Below are 24,169 nucleotides of genomic sequence, written 5' to 3' on the forward strand. Positions count from 1 at the left end.
TACACTTGTTGGCTGTTTAACGTAATGTCTTTTCTTCCATTTTAAAATCTTACGAGCTAACCTAGCTAACCTGACTTAAACTATTCTATGTACATCAAAATGGGAGGAGTCAGTTACAATTTCAAAGTACATAATTATGTACGGGTAGCGTAAAAAAGGGAAAACAAATCAATGAATAAGTATGGGTGCATCGGTTGCTATCGGTGCTTGTTTGGTTACGCAAGGCTATTTATTTGTCGCCTCAGCATAATAATGACCTAGTGAGAATGTTGCTATAACAAGTGGTTCGACCCAGAATGATTTAACTGGAATGCGCCCATCTGTTTATGCAAGTTGGATTTGAAAACGATCGTTCAAGTAATTTACGATATGTGGGAAAATATGAGTGTGGCCTCGTTATAAGTGGCCTGCCTAAAGGATATGTTATATTTGGTTTTTATGACCTGTGACCTGAGAAGGATTCACATTGGTGCATGTAGGGATTGGTTTTGTGGGAATAATTTGTGATGCTAGAAAGTAAGTCCGTTACATTAATCGAGAGGCCATTGGTGACGAAATCTTTTAAAACTCTATTGTTAAACTAAGTTTATCTGGCTGGATTCGCGTGGTTTGTTTAAGCTTCCATTGACATTTTGTGTTAGACCGTTATTTGTGTTTTGTTAAAAATGGAAGTTTTTTTTTTCTCAATACTTTGAAGCTCATCCGCCGGCGAGTAACACTTGTAGCAAAAAAAAAAAAGAATTGCTCGTGTAACAACTTAACAATATTCCTTCTATTCATTATTCACAATTAGCTCAAACTTTTTTCAATCAGAAGATTGATGAAAAATCGGGATTTGGAATTTATAATTCACAAATTAATTATTTTTTCGTTTGCGTTCTCCATGTTCCATTTTTATTGCAGAATTAACAGCATTATATTTTACATGTTCAGTTATTAAAACATTACCTCCTCAATCTTATTGCATATGCTCTGATAGTCTTAGTTGTTTATTAACTCTTCACTCTATAAATTTTAACAACAAAGCACATCATTTTATTTGGTTGATTCGGGATCTAATTAACAAAATGAACGCAGAAAGATTTTCAATGACATTTATTTGAGTGCCATCGCACTGTGAATTATATGGTAATGAGCAAGCAGATAGGTTAGCTAAATTAGGATCATCAAGAGGTATTTTTTATGATCGAAAAATTCAAGGTAATGAATACTTTTCTTTGAATCGACATAAAATTAATATACTTTGGCAACAAGCATGGGATTCTAGTAAAATGGGACGAATGTGCCATTCTATGTTACCAAAAGTTAATCGTAAACATTGGTTTTATGAATTAAATGCTGGAAGATTATATATACAAACTATCTCTCGTATAATATCAAATCACTATTCATGCAAAAGCCATTTATAACGCATTAACATAATTGATTCTAATTTATGTGTTTAGAGACATATGAGGGAATTGATCATATCATTTTACATTGTTCTCGATTTTCAGAAACAAGACATTTTACGTCTGCCCTCTCTTCTGCAGGAAAACCTATCTTTCATTCTGTTAGAGATGTATTAGCTAATAAAGACTTTGTTGTCCTTAAAATCATCTTTGAATTTCTGAAATGAAATTTAACTCAAAGGGGCTTTTCCCTACTTCAAAAAAAATTATCAGGTAATAAATAATAAATAAATAAATAATTGCTCGTGTAAGTGAAAAAGTTCCCATGGTCTTGGAAGAAGGGCCGGAGGCGTTCACCGAAACTCTCGACGCAATAATGAGAGTATCGGTACAGCACTGGAGATGTGATGGCTCCCAGGCAATCCGAAGACCTGGAGGTATGTTCCTCATACAGTCTCCAATGGCAATTGGATGTAGGATTTTGGTCCCGGGACCGCTTGCCAATGGAGACTTCGTGCAGTTAGGCCAGCGGAGAGCCGCTGCGATCTGGCTACACCAGGGTTCAGCTGGAAAGTCTGTACGAACAGCTGGACCTGAACAGCATAATAGATTTAAACTATCAATTTATAACCATGGCCTTCGCGGCCGTAAAAACCAGAACAAAATAAAAACAATCTTTGTTCTGCGTTTTGTGTTTTTTTGCCCGAGATAATTAAGATACTCTCGATGCAAGAATGAGAGTATCGGTACTGCACTGGAGATGAAAGATAGGGGGGATGACTCCGAGGGAGCGAACATTTTTGTTTAAAAAAAATATACACTAAAAAATATACACTTTTTTCAGAACATAAATACGTTGCTTTTGACAAGATAAATCACGCTATTGCAGTGGCAAAATTGGATAGACTTGGCTTTGGTACTAATATTCTCCGTTGGATGCAATCGTATCTCAGTGATCGTCGTCTAGCTGTCAAGATAGGTGATTGTGTATCCGAAGAGTTCTTTGCTTCATCTGGTATTCCGCAAGGCAGCCATCTCGGTCCATTGATTTTTCTTCTGTATTTCAACGACGTTAACTTTTGTTTAGAAGGACCACGGTTGTCTTTCGCCGACGACCTCAAGTTATACCATAGAATCCGGAATACTGATGATGCAGCTTTCCTTCAACGCCAACTGGAAACCTTTGCGGAATGGTGCGAGATCAACCGAATGACCCTAAACCCCAAGAAATGTACGGTCATAACGTTCTCGTTCTCGAGGAAAAAAACGCCAATTCGATTCGATTACTGTCTAGCTGAATCCACAATTGACAGAGCGAATTGCGTCAAAGATCTCGGAGTTTTTCTCGATGAACAACTGACGTTTAAACAGCCAGCTACATTGTCGCAAAGGCATCACGCTGTTTGGGGTTCATAATGAGAATATCTAAGCACTTTTCAGATATTTACTGCTTGAAATCTCTCTACTGCTCACTCGTTCGATCAACTCTGGAATATTGTTCAGTTGTGTGGAACCCTCATTATCTCAACGGTGTCCATCGAATTGAGACAGTACAGCGCAGAATTGTTCGGTTTGCCCTTCGTCGATTGCCTTGGAGCAACCCTCACCAGCTGCCAAGTTATGAAAGCCGGGGTTTGCTTATTGGACTCGATACATTGCAAGTGCGACGGGATCTATTCCGTGCTATGACGATTTCGGATATTTTGCAAGATCGAATTGACTGCCCCGAGCTTCTCAGTGCGATAAACATGAACGTTCGCCCTCGCGCCCTTCGCAATAATTTATTCCTCCGATTACCTCTTCGCCGGACTAACTATGGAGTAAACGGTACCATCATTGGTTTGCAGCGGACCTTCAACAGAGTTTCATCCGAGTTTGATCTTCACATTCCACGTAGCAGATTACAATTTGACTTTTTAAATAGATTAAGAAATTATCATTAGGACCACACTGTGTCTGTTGATATTATAAATAAAATAAAATAAAATAAAGTTTAAAAAATTCAAATCAAAAATAATTTTGAATGTGATGGGAGACTTATCGGTAAAACAGTTTTTCTAACGATAACTTGATACATGTTTTTCAATTTCATACTTATTGACATACAAAACTGTAATTTTATTACAGAATATGAATCAGAATAAGTATCATTTCCAATCAAAATGCATTTAACAAAACTCTTCCAAAATGCGAATATATCTGGAATTTTGCACCAACAAAAACAATTAATTCATGTAGTTATGCCCCTTTTAAAAGTTATTCGCGTTACCCTATCGAAAAATATCAACAATCTTTTGTTTTTCGTTTCAAAGACGCAAAAGAAACATGAAAATGTGCATTTGGATCATGGAGAAGCTATCAATAAAAACGATTTCCTAGCAACAACTTTTGACATATTTTTTATAAATCATAGTGTGACCCGGGGCTATTAAGCTATTCATTTTTTTGCCATCCCGAAAACAAAAATCAGATCGTGATAAAAACAACCGATAAAAGTGACAAAGTAACAGGGATTTTGCAAAGCTTGAGGCTCCTATTTTATGGAATGATTTACAGCTATTTTCAAGACTTTTGCGCAAAATGAGCATGCGGGCCGCCAACTCCATCAACCACCATCCAGCGGCTTGCGTCTGCGCACATGGCTGCCACGCTACAGCAAAGAAAATACATGATGCCCTAATCGACAGCTGTGACTACCCAGATTAATTCTATTTAACACAATTTATTTATTTGTGCTTGTTTTGTACAACACCTTAACTGTGGAAAAAGTTTGCTCTTTAAATTTGAACTCACGAAATGTATTCAGAATTGAATTATTTTAATCACGTGGATATGTTTTCATGCGCCGCTAAACAATTTTTAATAGTTTTGCCCTAAAATACAAGTAAATCAATACTCTTTAGGTAATGGTCTCATTTATAGTTACAGAAAATTGGTAAGTGAGAAATAAAAATATAAAATGTTTAATATCTCCATAGTTTGTGTGAATATTTTGACAATCTATAGCTTGTTAGAAGGGTTTTTTTCATAGGAAAATGGGAAAATTATGAAAAGTAAATTTGAAAATCATAAAAAAAAACATTACTAAACTTTTTTTAATTTGGCCAACGATTGCGTGACGTGGCATCACTGTGCGGCGACGTAAAGAAATGCTTCACTCGCCACGACAAGAGGAAGTTGTGAACGAAGCAAAACAAAATACTGTGAATGAAAATAAATCTACGCGAAGAATGTTTGTTTGTAGTTTTTATTGCTTTTGTGCGTTCGGCGATTTGACGACTGTTGCTGGAGAGTAGGTGCATGGGCGTTGTCGATCGAGGCGCGGTGAATTATGATGGACAATATTTTTACGACTGTGTGTACAAAGTAATAAAATATGCTAACCCTCGTTTCGACAGGGACGGGAAAACCGGAAAAAGCTGAAGGGAAATTGGTTTCCCCACTAAATATCGATAAAGTAGATTTACGGCAAAAACAGTGATGAATGAAATTAAATTTCCATCACATACTGGCCACGAATAAAAACGAACATACAAAAGCCAATTCGCAACAAATTCAAACCAAACTGTTCTTTCAATACTATTTCCTCACGACAGAAGCGGCTCAATTAAAAACCGCTTAGTTTTCGATCGTTATCTTATCAATCGAATGCCGCCCGCACGATTGCTTCACCGGTCGAGCACGTGTTGCTTCTGTGTGTTCTTTCTAACCGCGACTGTGCCGACTACTGCGAGCGGATCGGAAAACCGCTCATTGTTTACATTTCACGAATCGCGCTGAACCAGCAGGCCGCGATATTCCCTCCGAGTGTTTGGTGATTTGCGAGAGCGATAGTAATTTTCTCGCAGAGCAAAGCAACTCTCTCTTTCTCTTTGTGTCAGTCTCCACCTGCGGAAGACCTCTTTCGGAAACTTCACCAACTATATAGCGTCGGCAGATACGAAACGAGAGATCGTTACACGTTAGCAGGGTTTCGAACCCGCACCCTCTCGTCGCGGCCCTAAAAAGAGTAAAAAAAAACAACAACTCACCTGTTCGAGCCGCACACACCGCTGGTGGCACGTGAATTCGCATATAGCACACCGCAGCGCCACATCCAAGCTGAGTACCAGATGACACTGCTGACAGACCCGGTTGCAGCACCCGGTGGCCAGTATGTGGAAGGCGTGAGTGAATCTTAACTTTGCCAGTTGTGGTACCGCTTCCAGCAGCCGCTGATTTTTCGCCAGTACCAGTTGTTTCAGCTCCGGACTGGACGGTCCTCGCTGCTTTTCAGCCTGCGAACCGACATTCTTTGGTGTAAGTGTGATAATTCGAGCGTCGTGAAAATTCTGAACTTTTTTTGGGTCACTATTGAGATTCGCCAGTATCTTGGACTGCTCGTCGTCGATGTAAGGAATACTTTCGGTGCTGCTCCTCACCACATCCGGCTGGACCGGTGGAACCTTCAGATGATAGTTACTGTTCACATCACCTCCCTCCACGATCTGCAGGACAACGTCCAGCCGGGGGACCGCCACCTGCGGTGGCAATACATCGTAGTTTCCGTTCCCATTGCAATCCACCTGATTCTGATCGTCCTCGTCGTCCAACCGGATTAACTCCGCTGGCTTGGGCTGGTCCGCCGCAGCCTCCACCGCCACCGGTGGTTCGTCAAACGCAAACTTAACATTATTCAAATGCCTCGTCAGCTTGTCATTCTCGGTGTTTCGCGTGTAGGTAGTACTCTTCAGGTTCGACGATTTTAGTTTGGACTTTTGAATCAGCTGTTGCTGGAGCCGGTCCCGCTGGGAGCCACCACTGCCGCTGGTTCCGCTGCTGCTGCCCGCACCATTGAGGAATTCTTCGCTGCTTTCGTCACCGGCGGTGGCGGCGACTGCCGAAGACGACGATGACTTGGCACCAGTCGGTGGTTCGAGTTCGTTCAGATTCGGATCGAGCAGGCGTTGTTCGAGTTTTTCTGAAGCTGCTGAAGCGGTACCTGGGCGCAGGGGACGTCTTACGGTTGGCAGGAGCTGATGCTTGCCGGCCGGAACGGACTGGGGGAGAGAAGGGGCGAGAAATTGGGGTGTTAATTTTTGTGAAATGTTAGAAAGCAATGGATTGGAAGTAGTCAAGTCGCGTTTGGTGCTTTGCATTTTGTCGGGCAATTAGAATTAAATGGTGTCAAATTTGTACAATTGAGGGCCGAATTTAATTTTACTACTTATTTTATATTTATATTATATTCAAGACTAACATGTATATGATCAATTAGTGATTGTTATTGACTGAGATTTCATCCAAAAAACTCATTGAAAAATATACTTATCCAAAAAACACCATGGATAAGCAGTCACGAAAAATTATACTATATTTGCTAAAATAAGCCTTATTTACCGTAATTGTGTAAAAGAACCGGCTCATGTATAAAAGAAGATAAAATCCCATGCAAAATACATTAACTTAATAGGTAGTGTCTATCAATGCAAAATAGTTCATTAGTAAATTTTCCTTCTTTTAAACATGAGCTGATGCTCAACATAAAAGAAAGCAACATCATTGTTTACTATATCGCTCAGATTGAAATGTATAGCTGAAAGGAAAATTGCACCAAGAATTCTTGGAATAGGTTCATTCTTTCTATTATATTTCTTTCCGAAGATTTCTAGGAATACTATTCCAGGGCAGGCTTCGGGAAGCTAGTACACAATAATTTTATTCAATTTATTCAAATAACCCTCACATTTAGAACTACTATAAATTATGCCAAATATCCCTTATACCAAATGACCTTATATTTTGAGCAAAACTAAACAAAAAGTGCATTTTTTGAAGATAAAATTAAATGTGTAAAAAGTTTGTTATGCCTTCAGCATGATCATTTCTCGGACCAGTGCAAAATGACAGTTTGGCTAAATCTATGTTATAATATTTAAAATCTTTGTTTTATTTCAGGATCATATTTTGGGCTCTGCATTCTTGAGATCTTCATTTCGGTGGGCTGTAAAGGGTGTTTTTATCATTTTTTTTTCAAAAGTTCAACACAAAAGTTTATTACAATTGTTTTTTTGTTCATTAGTAATAATTAGTTGTAATTAGAAAAGAATTACGATTGTACGTTAAATCACTTGTCAGGCATCACGGTTGAAAAAAGCGGCAAAAACACCCTTTATTCACAGGTCTGCACTTTTGAAGTCTGTATTTTTGATTTCATTATTTCTATGGCCCGCAGTTTTAAACATGAAGGATTTTTTTTAATTGTATAGTTTAGGGCTATGTTTTTGAAAACCCTAGGGACGAATTTTTAAAGTTTATTTATAGTTCGAGAGTGTATACTTTTGGCTTTTTTAAGAAACGTGATTTTTGAGGTTAAAATGACTAGGGTTTGTGCTTTCTGGAGGGCCATGGCCTGCCGTAATTTTCGTGTGTCTCCATCCTGAGACCTCTATGTGGCGGTGCAAGATATTTAACCCTTGCATGCTGACATTTATTTACCATTTTCCGTGTTATTGCAAAGGGGTGGCTGGATGGACAGTGTGGACAGTTTTGATTATTTCAAAACTATTGCATGTATTGGCAACAATATTATAATCATTGTTAAGTATATGAGAAAAAATCATTATAGGAGCAGAAATATGTGTATATTCGTTGAATGAATAATAATTTAATTTATCATTCTTTATTTCATGAGCTGTTCTTCAAGGTAAATGTTTTCTTCTTAAGCTAATACAACAAGCGTCTACCACCAAAACATTGCAACAAGTATGCCTAGTACACCCCAAATATTTGTTGTATTAATTGCAATGACAATCACTGGCTATTAATGTTTGAATCTCTTACAATTACTGGAACCAGAGCTCCTTACAATGTATCAATTATACAAAATAAAGTCATCTCTTGCTACACACACGTTTCTCTTCAATACAACTGTCGAAGAATTCCACTGAATCGCAAATGTGTTGACTATACGGGTTTCATCACTCTACTCTCATGTACAGGAACAGAGCACTGCTAATGCAGTGCAACGATACGCAAGAGCACGAGTTCGAATCTGAGTGAGTTCGGTACTTTTCATTCATTCATTGTGCTGCGTGTAGAGAACCCTTTTCTTCGCGATAATACATTAGCTGTGATATCCACAACTCGGGAGTCAACCCTGTGGCCATCTCTTGCGTCATTGTTCACGTTCATATCTTGATCGGTACAGCTTTCGGGATGTTCCTAGTTCTTATTTGTTTCTTGCTCTTACGGGTCGCTGTCGTAAATGCGTGTTTATCGGCGTTTATTGTGCTGGTTGTTGGTTTGGAGAAACTAGGCCAGTCGATAATATTTCGTTGTCGATACAGGGAGTTAGTTTCGATATACAAAGCGCACCAGTTATATATTGGCCAATTGATTGTGTTTTATCAACATCCGTTGAAAACTGTTTTTTGGTGATGGTTGTAGTAGGTTGATTTTTCATGGCAATTACGAAGCACTGTTTTCCGTAATGTGCCGTCTGGTTACAAAACTGGCTCCTGACTGACCAGGGTAGGTGCACAGCGCTATTTGTCAACCACATTTTAACAACACGAACGCTGTTGGGAATAAACTGAATTTTTTTCCTCGAGTAACGGTTTCCACTTCTCCGTATTTTGTAACAGATTCCACTTCTCCGTATTTTGACATCAATCTTTTAAAATGTTCTGGTCTAATGAGCGGCGCCAGGTCGTGTAGACGCACCTCAATTTTATCGTCATCCATATTCTCAGGATCTTTTTTCTAACATTGTCATACTTTCTGCCTGGGCTAAACTTTTAAACGTTATCTACACACTTAGTTGAGCTCGGCAATTTCCCGCACAGCCGAGCAATCAGTAAATATTTATACTGATATTTTGGAAATGTGTAATTGGTTTGCTGAGTTTCAGCTAAATATTCCCCGAGTCTCAGCAAACAATTGTAACTTTTGCTGAGATTTCGGCGAAAAGTGGACTTACTGACTGCTCGGCTGTTCAAATATCGGCAAAAGGATTTTTTTTAACTATGCTATATTTCACCCTAAGGAGGAAAATTTAGTAAAAACCAAAATTTCTTACTAGGGTTAAAATTTGTTGGTAAAAACCAGTCTTTGTATACAGGAGGGCACAAATCCTTATTTCATACTCTGTTGCGTTTCGGCTTCGCCTCATCAGAAACCGACACTAACTTATTGTCGGAATAGATTAGCGCCGGCTTGGTTTCACTGTGTCTCATCGGCATAAACAGAACTTCTACTCGAACGGGACTTCACGTTTGATCAGTCGTTCGATTGAAACACAAAGTGTGTTTTAGTTTTACGGGATTTGCGTCAAGCCGGCGCTAATCCATTCCGACAATAAGTTAGTGTCGGTTTCTGATGAGGCGAAGCCGAAACACAACAGAGGATTTTTTTAAGTCAATCCAAATTATATTTTCCCATTTTACAGGAGCTTTTGATTTTTGTGGCTAATTCTTTTATTCGATATAATACTGTTTGTGCAGATCGATTTTGTTTGATATCAATATATTAATTTCTGTTTGTTGCGAAAAAACTTTTAAATTTCAATATCCATCCGGAAAATCTTCGCGGACCCCCATAAACCTTTCTTCGGCCCCATAGGGGTTCGCGAATTCCAGCTTGAGAATCACTGGAATAAAACATTGGAATCTTAAAATTGGAGCGACGGAAGCAGCTATTCTTATGAAAAAAAAGGTTATTTGGGCTTCTTGACCCTATCATTTTCAAGAAAAAATAATTCTTGAACCTTATATGTACTAGAAAAGTGTTGGGCATGAAGGGAATAATAACGACAAAAGTTATTGGCCAACGAAGTACGCCGAGTGAGTTTAACTTAGCGCACCAAGCAAAAAGTGCACCTCCAGTGCACAAAGCAAAATGTTTCATATTTTGGATTTAAGTGATACGTTTTTTTATCACTAAGGCATCTGACAACAAGCTTCTGTAGTTATTTCTAAAGCACGGGCGGACTCAACAGGATTGGTGTCTACAGAAAGGGGGGGGGGGGGGGGTTAGTTGGTAATTTTGCGGGGCGCGGAGACTTAGTTATGTTAGAGCAGTTTTACTTTTGATTTGTTGTCCAAAAGTTGCGAGATAATCTATAATTTCGTATTCTCGGTAGTCAATCCAAATGACCAAGAGAAAGTACATTTCAGTTTTGCATTATTATTTTTCATCGATCGAATTCCTTACAGCATGTTCAGTAGTGTAGTATTTTATATGGGAGTTTTAAAGTGGAATTGGAACGGAAACAATCACATTCCCTGCAGAGCTATTTGATTGATTAGTTCGAACAGTTTTGCTTCGAACTGTGTTATTGGTATACGCTGCCGTTCTCTTTGCTGCTTCATTTGAAATACGTTTGAAACTGGTTTGAGTATACAAAGAGTATTCAGCACATACACTCATATTCGAAAGATTGCGGAAAATTATTTCCAGTCAGGTAACGACCTAAGGAAACGTTCAGGAGTGGAAATTTTTTTTGGTTCATTTCGGTCACGTACGAAAAAAGTTACGTAATTTTAAAAGTATCGACATAATTATCGATTCACCATTTACGAAGCATTATATTAGATTTAAATTACCAATCTAAGTGCCGTCATGACATTCCTGTGATGTACCAGACATTACCTACACACCTTTTTGCGCAGGCGAGGGAATCAATGATGCTATTATGATCTGTTGCTCATATATGGCATTTTTCACATTATTCGTGCCAGTTACTAAGATAATCGGTATCTTACAGCCATATTTCGAGTGAAGACAGGTACAACATTTTTGCTTTATTCTTCTTTAATGTGCTTTTCATTTTATTATTTCTTCCGTAATTTTTGTTTCTTCCTTCGTATTCCTTACGTTTTCACTTTGCGCCGGAGTTCCCATTTAAAAACATACACATTGAAATCGATCGGACCATATCTAATCTTCTTTCAGATCAAAGATAAACCGCTTAAAATTCTAAATATTTCAAAAAAGGAATATTCAGCCCTGTTGAGCTCAGAATTGTGAAATTCTGTCTTAAACAAGGAAATTCTGTAACTGACGGTAAGCCTCTTACGATGGGCTACCGCGTCTACATACCCGTTCACAGAGTTGAGATCGACGGTGTGTTCATCCATTCGATTTCACTGTTTAATGGACCCCACCTTGAGCAAATATTTTAAATGTCAATCGCGCAGGAGGGAACAAAACTGAATGTCCCTTCAAACTTGTATCGAGCGACCTTTGATGGAGCTCTTATACTTAATTACGTCTCGTTCGACAAGATTCGTTGTTGCACTAAACACAGGTGGCCCATTGTAGCAATAAGCTCCCGATGTGCCAAAATGATTAGAATGACCGCTCCTTGTGGGAAGAGTCCACATGGTATGTTACCATTCCCCGGGCATAAACAGCGCCTGGAGAATATGAAGTGTTTTCTTAAAAGATACTGTAAGTCGAAACGCACCCAAGTAATATGTAAGCACTATTTTGCAGAAATACTACAGAGAGCTAAGCCACTTTCCGTTTTCCAGGGACTGTAATTTAGAAGTTCCTAAGATTGGGGTATGTATTTTCAGGAACTAAAGTCTGAATTCTGAAAAGCTGAGGTTGAAGTTGAAGTGAATTTCTAGAGTCTGTATTTATGGGGTCTGTATTTTTGATGTCGCTTTTTTGAAGACTATATTTGAGGGCCACGAATTTGAGGTCCATACAGTTGAGGTCTATTATTTGAGGAATGCATTTTTGGGGTCTGTATTTTTAAGTCTGTTTTGAGACTGCTGCCGGGTTGTATTTCTAAAGCTCCACAGCATTTTTGATATCTTTTTTTGTGATCTGAATTTTTTAATCCTGTATTTTTGAAAGCAAAACTTTTGCAATCTCTATTTTTAAGTGTTTTTTTTTATTTTCGAGATTTGTATTTTAGGAGTTTGTATTTTTAAAGACTGGATTTGTCTGTAATTTTTACATCAATATTTTTTTCCGGACGATTGTTATGATGATCGAAGGGCTGCATTTATGAATCCTAGCTTTTAGATCTATTGTTGTCTACTTTGTAACTATGGGATTTGCATTATTTTTTTTTTTAATTTTATTTTCAGTTGGCTTCTGACCGCACTGAGTACCCATCATCGACGCCAGAGAGGTGACTCCACCATCTGGACCCTACATGACAATCCATCAACACATGAACTGGGACCATCGGCTTCACTTCCCTTCCGGAGAAAAACGTGAGCATAGAGTTATCACCCCAGAAAATCTCAACGACCTCAGCTGGAATTGAACTCAGACACACTGGGGTGAGTAGCGGTCACGCTTACCACTCAACCACCGACACCTCTATATTTGTAATCTATTTGTATTGTATTTGTATTGTATTTGTATTGTATTTGTATTGTATTTGTATTGTATTTGTATTGTATTTGTATTGTATTTGTATTGTATTTGTATTGTATTTGTATTGTATTTGTATTGTATTTGTATTGTATTTGTATTGTATTTGTATTGTATTTGTATTGTATTTGTATTGTATTTGTATTGTATTTGTATTGTATTTGTATTGTATTTGTATTGTATTTGTATTGTATTTGTATTGTATTTGTATTGTATTTGTATTGTATTTGTATTGTATTTGTATTGGATTTGTATTGTATTTGTATTGTATTTGTATTGTATTTGTATTGTATTTGTATTGTATTTGTATTGTATTTGTATTGTATTTGTATTGTATTTGTATTGTATTTGTATTGTATTTGTATTGTATTTGTATTGTATTTGTATTGTATTTGTATTGTATTTGTATTGTATTTGTATTGTATTGTATTTGTATTGTATTTGTATTGTATTTGTATTGTATTTGTATTGTATTTGTATTGTATTTGTATTGTATTTGTATTGTATTTATATTGTATTTGTATTGTATTTGTCTTGTATTTGAATTGTATTTGTATTGTTTTTGTATTGTATTTGTATTGTATTTGTATTGTATTTGTATTGTATTTGTATTGTATTTGTATTGTATTTGTATTGTGTTTGTATTGTATTTGTATTGTATTTGTATTGTATTTGTATTGTATTTGTATTGTATTTGTATTGTATTTGTATTGTATTTGTATTGTATTTGTATTGTATTTGTATTGTATTTGTATTGTATTTGTATTGTATTTGTATTGTATTTGTATTGTATTTGTATTGTATTTGTATTGTATTTGTATTGTATTTGTATTGTATTTGTATTGTATTTGTATTGTATTTGTATTGTATTTGTATTGTATTTGTATTGTATTTGTATTGTATTTGTATTGTATTTGTATTGTATTTGTATTGTATTTGTATTGTATTTGTATTGTATTTGTATTGTATTTGTATTGTATTTGTATTGTATTTGTATTGTATTGTATTTGTATTGTATTTGTATTGTATTTGTATTGTATTTGTATTGTATTTGTATTGTATTTGTATTGTATTTGTATTGTATTTGTATTGTTTTTGGTGTGTATTTGTATTGTATTTGTATTGTATTTGTATTGTATTTGTATTGTATTTGTATTGTATTTGTATTGTATTTGTATTGTATTTGTATTGTATTTGTATTGTATTTGTATTGTATTTGTATTGTATTGTATTTGTATTGTATTTGTATTGTATTTGTATTGTATTTGTATTGTATTTGTATTGTATTTGTATTGTATTTGTATTGTATTTGTATTGTATTTGTATTGTATTTGTATTGTATTTGTATTGTATTTGTATTGTATTTGTATTGTATTTGTATTGTATTTGTATTGTATTTGTATTGTATTTGTATTGTATTTGTATTGTATTTGTATTGTATTTGTATTGTATTTGTATTGTATTTGTATTGTATTTGTATTGTATTTGTATTGTATTTGTATTGTATTTGTATTGTATTTGTATTGTATTTGTATTGTATTTGTATTGTATTTGTATTGTATTTGTATTGTATTTGTATTGTATTTGTATTGTATTGTATTTGTATTGTATTTGTATTGTATTTGTATTGTATTTGTATTGTATTTGTATTGTATTTGTATTGTATTTGTATTGTATTTATATTGTATTTGTATTGTATTTGTCTTGTATTTGAATTGTATTTGTATTGTTTTTGTATTGTATTTGTATTGTATTTGTATTGTATTTGTATTGTATTTGTATTGTATTTGTATTGTATTTGTATTGTGTTTGTATTGTATTTGTATTGTATTTGTATTGTATTTGTATTGTATTTGTATTGTATTTGTATTGTATTTGTATTGTATTTGTATTGTATTTGTATTGTATTTGTATTGTATTTGTATTGTATTTGTATTGTATTTGTATTGTATTTGTATTGTATTTGTATTGTATTTGTATTGTATTTGTATTGTATTTGTATTGTATTTGTATTGTATTTGTATTGTATTTGTATTGTATTTGTATTGTATTTGTATTGTATTTGTATTGTATTTGTATTGTATTTGTATTGTATTTGTATTGTATTTGTATTGTATTTGTATTGTATTTGTATTGTATTTGTATTGTATTTGTATTGTATTTGTATTGTATTTGTATTGTATTGTATTTGTATTGTATTTGTATTGTATTTGTATTGTATTTGTATTGTATTTGTATTGTATTTGTATTGTATTTGTATTGTATTTGTATTGTTTTTGGTGTGTATTTGTATTGTATTTGTATTGTATTTGTATTGTATTTGTATTGTATTTGTATTGTATTTGTATTGTATTTGTATTGTATTTGTATTGTATTTGTATTGTGTTTGTATTGTATTTGTATTGTATTTGTATTGTATTTGTATTGTATTTGTATTGTATTTGTATTGTATTTGTATTGTATTTGTATTGTATTTGTATTGTATTTGTATTGTATTTGTATTGTATTTGTATTGTATTTGTATTGTATTTGTATTGTATTTGTATTGTATTTGTATTGTATTTGTATTGTATTTGTATTGTATTTGTATTGTATTTGTATTGTATTTGTATTGTATTGTATTTGTATTGTATTTGTATTGTATTTGTATTGTTTTTGGTGTGTATTTGTATTGTATTTGTATTGTATTTGTATTGTATTTGTATTGTATTTGTATTGTATTTGTATTGTATTTGTATTGTATTTGTATTGTATTTGTATTGTATTTGTATTGTATTTGTATTGTATTTGTATTGTATTTGTATTGTATTTGTATTGTATTTGTATTGTATTTGTATTGTATTTGTATTGTATTTGTATTGTATTTGTATTGTATTTGTATTGTATTTGTATTGTATTTGTATTGTATTTGTATTGTATTTGTATTGTATTTGTATTGTATTTGTATTGTATTTGTATTGTATTTGTATTGTATTTGTATTGTATTTGTATTGTATTTGTATTGTATTTATATTGTATTTGTATTGTATTTGTCTTGTATTTGAATTGTATTTGTATTGTTTTTGTATTGTATTTGTATTGTATTTGTATTGTATTTGTATTGTATTTGTATTGTATTTGTATTGTATTTGTATTGTATTTGTATTGTATTTGTATTGTGTTTGTATTGTATTTGTATTGTATTTGTATTGTATTTGTATTGTATTTGTATTGTATTTGTATTGTATTTGTATTGTATTTGTATTGTATTTGTATTGTATTTGTATTGTATTTGTATTGTATTTGTATTGTATTTGTATTGTATTTGTATTGTATTTGTATTGTATTTGTATTGTATTTGTATTGTATTTGTATTGTATTTGTATTGTATTTGTATTGTATTTGTATTGTGTTTGTATTGTATTTGTATTGTATTTGTATTGGATTTGTATTGTATTTGTATTGTATTTGTATTGTATTTGTATTGTATTTGTATTGTATTTGTATTGTATTTGTATTGTATTTGTATTGTATTTGTATTGTATTTGTATTGTATTTATATTGTATTTGTATTGTATTTGTCTTGTATTTGAATTGTATTTGTATTGTTTTTGTATTGTATTTGTATTGTATTTGTATTGTATTTGTATTGTATTTGTATTGTATTTGTATTGTATTTGTATTGTATTTGTATTGTATTTGTATTGTATTTGTATTGTATTTGTATTGTGTTTGTATTGTATTTGTATTGTATTTGTATTGTATTTGTATTGTATTTGTATTGTATTTGTATTGTATTTGTATTGTATTTGTATTGTATTTGTATTGTATTTGTATTGTATTTGTATTGTATTTGTATTGTATTTGTATTGTATTTGTATTGTATTTGTATTGTATTTGTATTGTATTTGTATTGTATTTGTATTGTATTTGTATTGTATTTGTATTGTATTTGTATTGTATTTGTATTGTATTTGTATTGTATTTGTATTGTATTTGTATTGTATTTGTATTGTATTTGTATTGTATTGTATTTGTATTGTATTTGTATTGTATTTGTATTGTATTTGTATTGTATTTGTATTGTATTTGTATTGTATTTGTATTGTATTTGTATTGTATTTGTATTGTATTTGTATTGTATTTGTATTGTATTTGTATTGTATTTGTATTGTATTTGTATTGTGTTTGTATTGTATTTGTATTGTATTTGTATTGTATTTGTATTGTATTTGTATTGTATTTGTATTGTATTTGTATTGTATTTGTATTGTATTTGTATTGTATTTGTGTTGTATTTGTATTGTATTTGTATTGTATTTGTATTGTATTTGTATTGTATTTGTATTGTATTTGTATTGTATTTGTATTGTATTTGTATTGTATTTGTATTGTATTTGTATTGTATTTGTATTGTATTTGTATTGTATTTGTATTGTATTTGTATTGTATTTGTATTGTATTTGTATTGTATTTGTATTGTATTTGTATTGTATTTGTATTGTATTTGTATTGTATTTGTATTGTATTTGTATTGTATTTGTATTGTATTTGTATTGTATTTGTATTGTATTTGTATTGGTATTTGTATTGTATTTGTGTTGGTATTTGTGTTGTTTTGTATTGGTTTTGGTGTTGGTGTTGGGTTGTATTTGTATTGTATTTGTTTGTATTGTATTGGTTGGTATTGTATTTGTTTGTGTGTTTGTATTGTTTGTTTTGTGTTGTATTTGTATTGTATTTGTGTTGTTTGTGTTGTATTTGTTTTGTATTTGTATTGTATTGTGTTGTATTTGTATTGTATTTGTATTGTATTTGTATTGTATTTGTATTGTATTTGTATTGTATTTGTATTGTATTTGTATTGTATTTGTATTGTATTTGTATTGTATTTGTATTGTATTTGTATTGTATTTGTATTGTATTTGTATTGTATTTGTATTGTATTTGTATTGTATTTGTATTGTATTTGTATTGTATTTGTATTGTATTTGTATTGTATTTGTATTGTATTTGTATTGTATTTGTATTGTATTTGTATTGTATATGTATTGAATTTGTATTGTATTTTGATAGTATTTGATAGATAGCCGGCAAACACTGTAGTTACAATCATACATCATAAGGCCATAAAATCCCACCACCCGAACACATCTGTCGGAAAGAAAACACCAAACAAACGGACCCTAAACCATTCACTTTAGTCAGAGCTAACATCTAATTTTCGATCCAGGCCAAGCCAAGATCATATGAGCGATAAAATTAAAGCTAATTCAATCCCGTAATGTTCCGTTCTGTTATTTTTTTGCGCTTCCTCCACAAACCGCCATTTAGCTATGCCCGAAAATCGCGTCGAAAAAAAATCGAGAAACGAACTCCGGGCGATAAATAATGTTGATAAACAGACGCAGCAGTCGTTAATTTTTACGAGGGATTTCAAGCGTGTTTTGCGGTAGCATATGGAAGTATCGAAAAATTCAAGGCCACCTGGGATGACGAGGAGGTCGACGAAATTGTTGCGTTTCAATGGCGACTGAATGGAGGCCAAAAAAAAAAACAGCTGATTCATAATTATGTTATTTTTTCTGAAGGGCGATCGTTACCAACAAAAACGTTCGTCCCACTTTGGCAGGGGAAAACGCTTTCCGGTTAATGAACAGACACATGAAATTTAAGGTTAATTAACGAAATGTTCTTTGACACTTTTTGCGCTAACCGAGTTTCTCAGACCTGTTGCTTTCGGGATTTTTTTATCTTGGCAACAAGCATGCCATGAATTGCATAGGTCATCAAAAGCGCATCAACATTCAGCGCAGAGCACAGTAGCGTTTGGATTTTGTAGAACGTGCTTGATTTCCATAATTAATAGCTCGGAAACCCCTTTTGCTCCCGCATACAGTAGAGTTCTGAAGAAATCCCTTTCCTGGTAATTCTATTTTTTATTCTTCTTTCGGTTGTTTGTCGTTCAATCGATAATGGCTGGAATGATCAGCTGAAATTGAGATTTATTCCCCTTCACGGCCAGCACATGACCTGTTAGGCGTCGTAGAGCAGGATCCCAAATGGAGAAGAAATCCCCGATAAATTGAATCTTGGAAACGATGCTGGCTTCCACAGTTCGGTTTCGTTCCATTTCAGAAGTCGATTTTAATGTGTATAACGATGTGTCATGATTATTGTGGTTCTTCTATGGCAATAAATCTTGGCGTCGTTGACGGGGACCCCACACCCAGCAGCTTTAAGCTAATCAGTCTGGAATTCCGACTGACAAATGAACAGGTCAAATGCTAAGTATGACTAACTGCGTGATTTGGAGAAATACATCCCGTCTGATAGAAGACTGAAAATGATATGCTTTGTGTAGAGTCAAAAACTGAATCAAAAAATTTAGCAAACACAAAATGGTAAATTTCATTCACAAACCTGCACCCCTCGCCGGGATTACTTTGTTTTGTCAACAGAAAGGCGGAAAACAACGATCCGATGACAAAACAACCGTCAAGAGGATTGCGAACGCGTGCTACCCATCCACGCCTACTCGAATCACACCCGTCACTAAGCTATACCACGGCCTACTGCGTGTTGAATGAAGAGGAGAAGGAGGGTGCCTTCGATGGTATCAATTTCAAGCTCAGCGACCTTACGCAATTCTCATTTCGAAAGCTAACGATGCATTAAATCGGACCACCAGCAACCAATCGGAAAAGAAGCCAAAATCGAACGTCAACATCGCCCGGCAGCACCTGGAAGTGATGATGTCCCCTTGCGTCAAAATACGGAAATCCATGGCTCGTCGAAACGGAAAAGTAAATATTTATTCACCGGTGGTGTCACAGTTTTAGGTGTTAGACGGGATCCCCCGTAGTAGTGCAGTTAGTCAAGGTCGTGACATTCCAAACGTTTTAGACCTACTTCCTTCCGCTCTATATCTTCTATTGGAACAGCAGGGAAAGGTGAAACAAAGGAAAAACAATTCACCAGAAGAGATGAAAAGTATCAACTTCTACAGCCAGTTCAAGTTGCGTGGCACTTCAAAAATGCCACTTTTTTGTTTACGCTCTGAAAGGAAATGCATTTCTCTCGTTTGGAAGGACGGAAAAACGGAAGAAAAATCTTCGCTGCCCCTTCTGTTTATGATGAAGGAGAAAGTGGAATTCGAGCCGTTTCCATGTCGTCTAGGAGCGGGAACGGGAAGCGGAGGAGGAATGAACTGGGACTCAGCCGTGAAATTCATTTCAGGGCAGAATCGAATGCAACTTGCTGTTGCCGGCCCGGTTGACAAATACGGCAATTGTTACACACACACACATCTGGGGAAATCATTAGGCCGTAAAATCGAATCAAATGTCCCATTGAAGTCGGGAAATTAAAGCTGACTGTTTGGAATCGACCGCAATATCGCAGAACAACAACAACGGACAGTTGAATGGTTTATTACACCCTGCTGTGAGTTAGTCAACATTCGTCCGATCGGATCGGATCGGTCGGTTCTGGTCCGTGCGTTCGACCGACCGGGTAAGTCCGATCGGATCGGATCGGTCGGTTCTGGTCCGTGCGTTCGACCGACCGGGTAATTGAATCCCGCTGGGAAATGTCCTCTCCTGGGGTTTCGCCAAGGGTGAACTGACCGCAACCGACGAATGGTCGGATAAAAAAAAGAATCGCGCGAATATATGAAAACCAGATGTTCCATTTTTTCCGCTTTTCAACCCCGCCAAGCCGAAGACAACGGACTGGGGGAGTTTGTGTACATTGGCATTAGATGGCCAGGCAGGCAGGCTTGCAGATTGCATTTCCAGACACCATCACCGATACTGCTTGCATGGGAATTTGTTTCCAGTCGGAGATTTTATTACTCTTTAACCCTCTTTCAACTCGACCCCCTCCTAATGCTCTTTTATTACCCGAATGGAGCCCGAGGTATGATTTTACGATCGTTGATTTGTACATTTTACACCCGCCGCGGTTCATTATCACCGCAAAAGAAGAAAAAAAACGGTAACCGGGCAGCTCTGTTCGTTCAGCTTGGTCTCGGTAAGTGATACTTGAAGGAGAAATTATCGAGTCGATCAGGCTGGAACGTAGCCGACGATACCGGCCCCTGGACTCCCGATTGGTTGGCAGGGGTGAAACTTTATGAACTTATAAAAGTGTTTCTGTGATATGCTAGCCTATTCTATTCTATTCAATTTTATTCAATTGTATCTAATCTACTGTGAAATCTTATGAAATTCATCTAATAAACATTCATATCACGAAGTGGTGTATTTTTAAAAATGAGACCTATGAAATAGACGAAATTGATTCTATAGTAGGTACTTTGATACTACTGACAATTTTAATTTAAAGAATCTGTAAATCCAGGAATTCAGCAAGTTTGAATGGCCAATGGAGCCAAAAAAGATTGTAATCAGCAATGGAACTCAAAATCCAGGATAGGTTCCATATTTCTTAATTCCATTGATCCCATTTCCTCTTGCTGGTATATAGGCGGCCGCTCAAGAGAGACAAAAAAATATTGCTGCAAAGACCCGTTTGCTTGTCGAAGAAGATGCAAAGCAATTTCGCCAAAGGTCACCCGACACTAGTTTGAAGTGACACTCCTTTTTGTCCCGTCCGGTGCGATTGCCATTCAAAATCTTCGCTCACTTAAGATAAGGGGTCTTTGAAACATCCACGTATGCCAAGTTCAAATCGATAACTACACCCATGATCTCAACTTTGCGAGCGGGTATGTAAACGCGTTAGTTCTATGTAAAAGTGTTGTCGCCAGTAACGCTATTTGTTTGCTTTAGACAAAATATCACAATTTTGAGCTTATTTAAGCGAACTTTCGAGAGATCTGGCAGAGCTAAATATTTTTGCGTCTTGCAGAATATTAGAATACTTTGTGGACTATTTTTCATCCGAAAGAAGAACGGAGCTAGAGCCAGATGCCAAGTGAAGACTGTAGAGTATGAAGGAAATGACAAAAATCATGGGGGATATTATTTGAAAGACAAGTCTGAATAAAGGAATAATGTCGTCTGGATTTTTTTTCTTAGAAACTGGAACGAAGAATATGCGTAAAACTTAATCAGCAATAGATCATAAAAGCATCTTTGGTTCACATGCTTATGCAAAAAGATGTGTTGGTGCTGTCTGGAATATAACCGGAATGCCGTGACGGCCCTTGGCCTGGTAATTCAAATCTAATTATATGCACCCTAATCAACAATCCACCGACCAGTGCAGAGTTCCAGTGCCAATATTTGTGGTCATCCTTGTCGTGAATTTCGGAAAGTCGACTAGCACACCACACGGACGCGTCTATTCGTGGCAAATTTGGTTGAGTGAATGCCATGCGAGGCCAATACATTTTTGCTCGTCGATCCGTACACATTATACACTCTCACACTCACACACTGGAATCTCGATTTTCCGATCTCGGGTAACAGCTCCTGTGCATCAGAATATTGCTCTCGCTCGCTCAATCGCGATTCTTACATGCACGATGCACACATACTCTTGCAGCTGGCAACAGGTTCTGCGCTATAGAAACGAGATGCTCACATGCCCACAGCAGCAAGTCGCTACCCGATCCGAGTCTCGGGCGTCTTTTAATGTTTATTTACCGCTCTTTCTCTCATTATAGTTTCACCCAAGACGGATACAGGTGTGCACACTTTTTTCTGTGTGTGAGTGCGGGTGTCATTTTTCTTTGATGAAGCCGAAAAAACAAGAGGATATGAAGAAGAAAAGTACAAACAAATGACGTTTCCATAAGTTTTGCTTCGGTTCGGCCATAGTTAATTTAATCGGTTTTTTCGAGGTAAAAAGTGTCCCTAAGTGTTCTAATCGGTAGATCCGAGGTGAAGCTCGGCATTTTCTCACTTTTCATCATGCGCCAAAGAATCAGGATGCTCGTTTGGATGTTTATGTTTACTTCTAGGGCCCCGGCCGCCATGCGGTCGTCAAACGGTGGGATAACAAAATTCTCACAAGTTTCCTATCTCATGCCTCCACGCGAGTCTAAGTCTATTGATGACATTTGGTCCTTAGACCGGCGACGACTGGGTGCTATCAGCCTTCTGCCGATAGTAGCAGAATGAGAGGGTGCGAACAGATCTAGTCGAGAAAACATTGCCGTAAAAATGAATAGTTGATCGGAAATTAGCCCCAGTACGAATAATCTGACTAGTATCTATGATCACGGGTCAATACGTATTGAAAATTCGCCGCGTCTGTTTTTATGAACCTAATTTCAAGCTCCGTTATTGCTAACAAGCCCGTGCATCAGGTTAACAATCTTTTATATTTCCCTTCAGTGTTCGTTATTATCGCTCGTATACTTGTATTCCACAAATCTGATATGGAAAATAAGAAATACTTTCCTGTATAATGCCTGTATAATGTGTCACTCCGAGTGGAGTTCAAATTGCTTTTGTTTAGGGAACATAGTATACTCTCGGTAGCCGGCTGCCCAGAGTTTAAAAAAAAAACAAAAACTAAACAAGATCTCTTTTTCGAGTGATCGTGCACTCGAAGACTAACTAAACAACTACGTAATAAAATATGCTTTACAGGTCGCATCGCTTGCTTGGAGCGAATCCTAGACCTGATACCCTTCCAAACTACCAACTCCGCGACACCTATGGAAGAGTCTGATGAATCGTCGTCCTTCCGTTAAGTAGGTGGAGCATCAACTTTTCCTGTCTACCTTATCCTTTATCCTTCCCCGTGAACGATGGAGATGGGGGCGGCCGGCAATGATGGCTATCATTCTGTTGAGGTTTTAATATGGGTCGAATTGGTATGAATTCCTACTTACCATTTCCTAAGCAACTCTTATTAGATAATCAGCAGTCAAACATGATGAAGTCAGTGTGCAATCCGCCAAAATCGTCGTCACAACGCAACGCAACGCAGCGCAACTTCTAGGGCCCCGGCCGCCATGCTTAATTTTGCGAGTATAAAACTAATACACTCCAAAGTGTCAAATGTTCCCACCTTTCTCTCCATCTTGGGTTTCGACTTCGTGCATACATAGACACATAGGTAGAAAAGTAACCTAAGAATAGATAATTAGTTCAGTAAAACCTTTGCAACGACGTTTGCTTCGTACATCTTCAACGTACATGTGTTCGTTCGTTTATTAATTCGGATCATAGTCGTATATGTTGAACACAGAGCTATTAATCGCAAGCGAAATGCGATATCAGAGTAGGGTGACCATACGTCCTGGTTTCCCAGGACATGTCCTGGTTTTTCATTAACTATCCTGGTGTCTTGGGATGCCGAGGAAAACGCTTGATTTGTCCTGGTTTTTCTTCTGTAAGCCTAATATGTTTCTATTTATTGAGTCTTTGCTTTATTCACTCTGCTCCAGATTACAGTTACCACAACCATAACTGCAATGTATCCTCGTCCTCACTCGGAGTACTTTT

The 24,169-nt window shown here is 35.6% G+C and overlaps 1 protein-coding gene across 5 annotated transcripts in view; it reads right to left on the minus strand.

The window, feature by feature from the left end:
- The window catches only part of LOC131677221 (tensin-1), a 659,813-nt gene that overhangs the window by 453,263 nt on the left and 182,381 nt on the right, over positions 1–24,169 (minus strand). For all 5 annotated transcript variants that reach the window (XM_058956928.1, XM_058956937.1, XM_058956931.1 and 2 more), the window contains exon 3: positions 5,423–6,430. In XM_058956928.1, coding sequence (XP_058812911.1) covers positions 5,423–6,430 — 1,008 coding nt within the window. The remainder of the gene's footprint in view (positions 1–5,422; positions 6,431–24,169) is intronic.

This window comes from Topomyia yanbarensis, chromosome 1 (genome assembly GCF_030247195.1).
Source record: "Topomyia yanbarensis strain Yona2022 chromosome 1, ASM3024719v1, whole genome shotgun sequence".
NCBI lineage: Eukaryota > Metazoa > Arthropoda > Insecta > Diptera > Culicidae > Topomyia > Topomyia yanbarensis.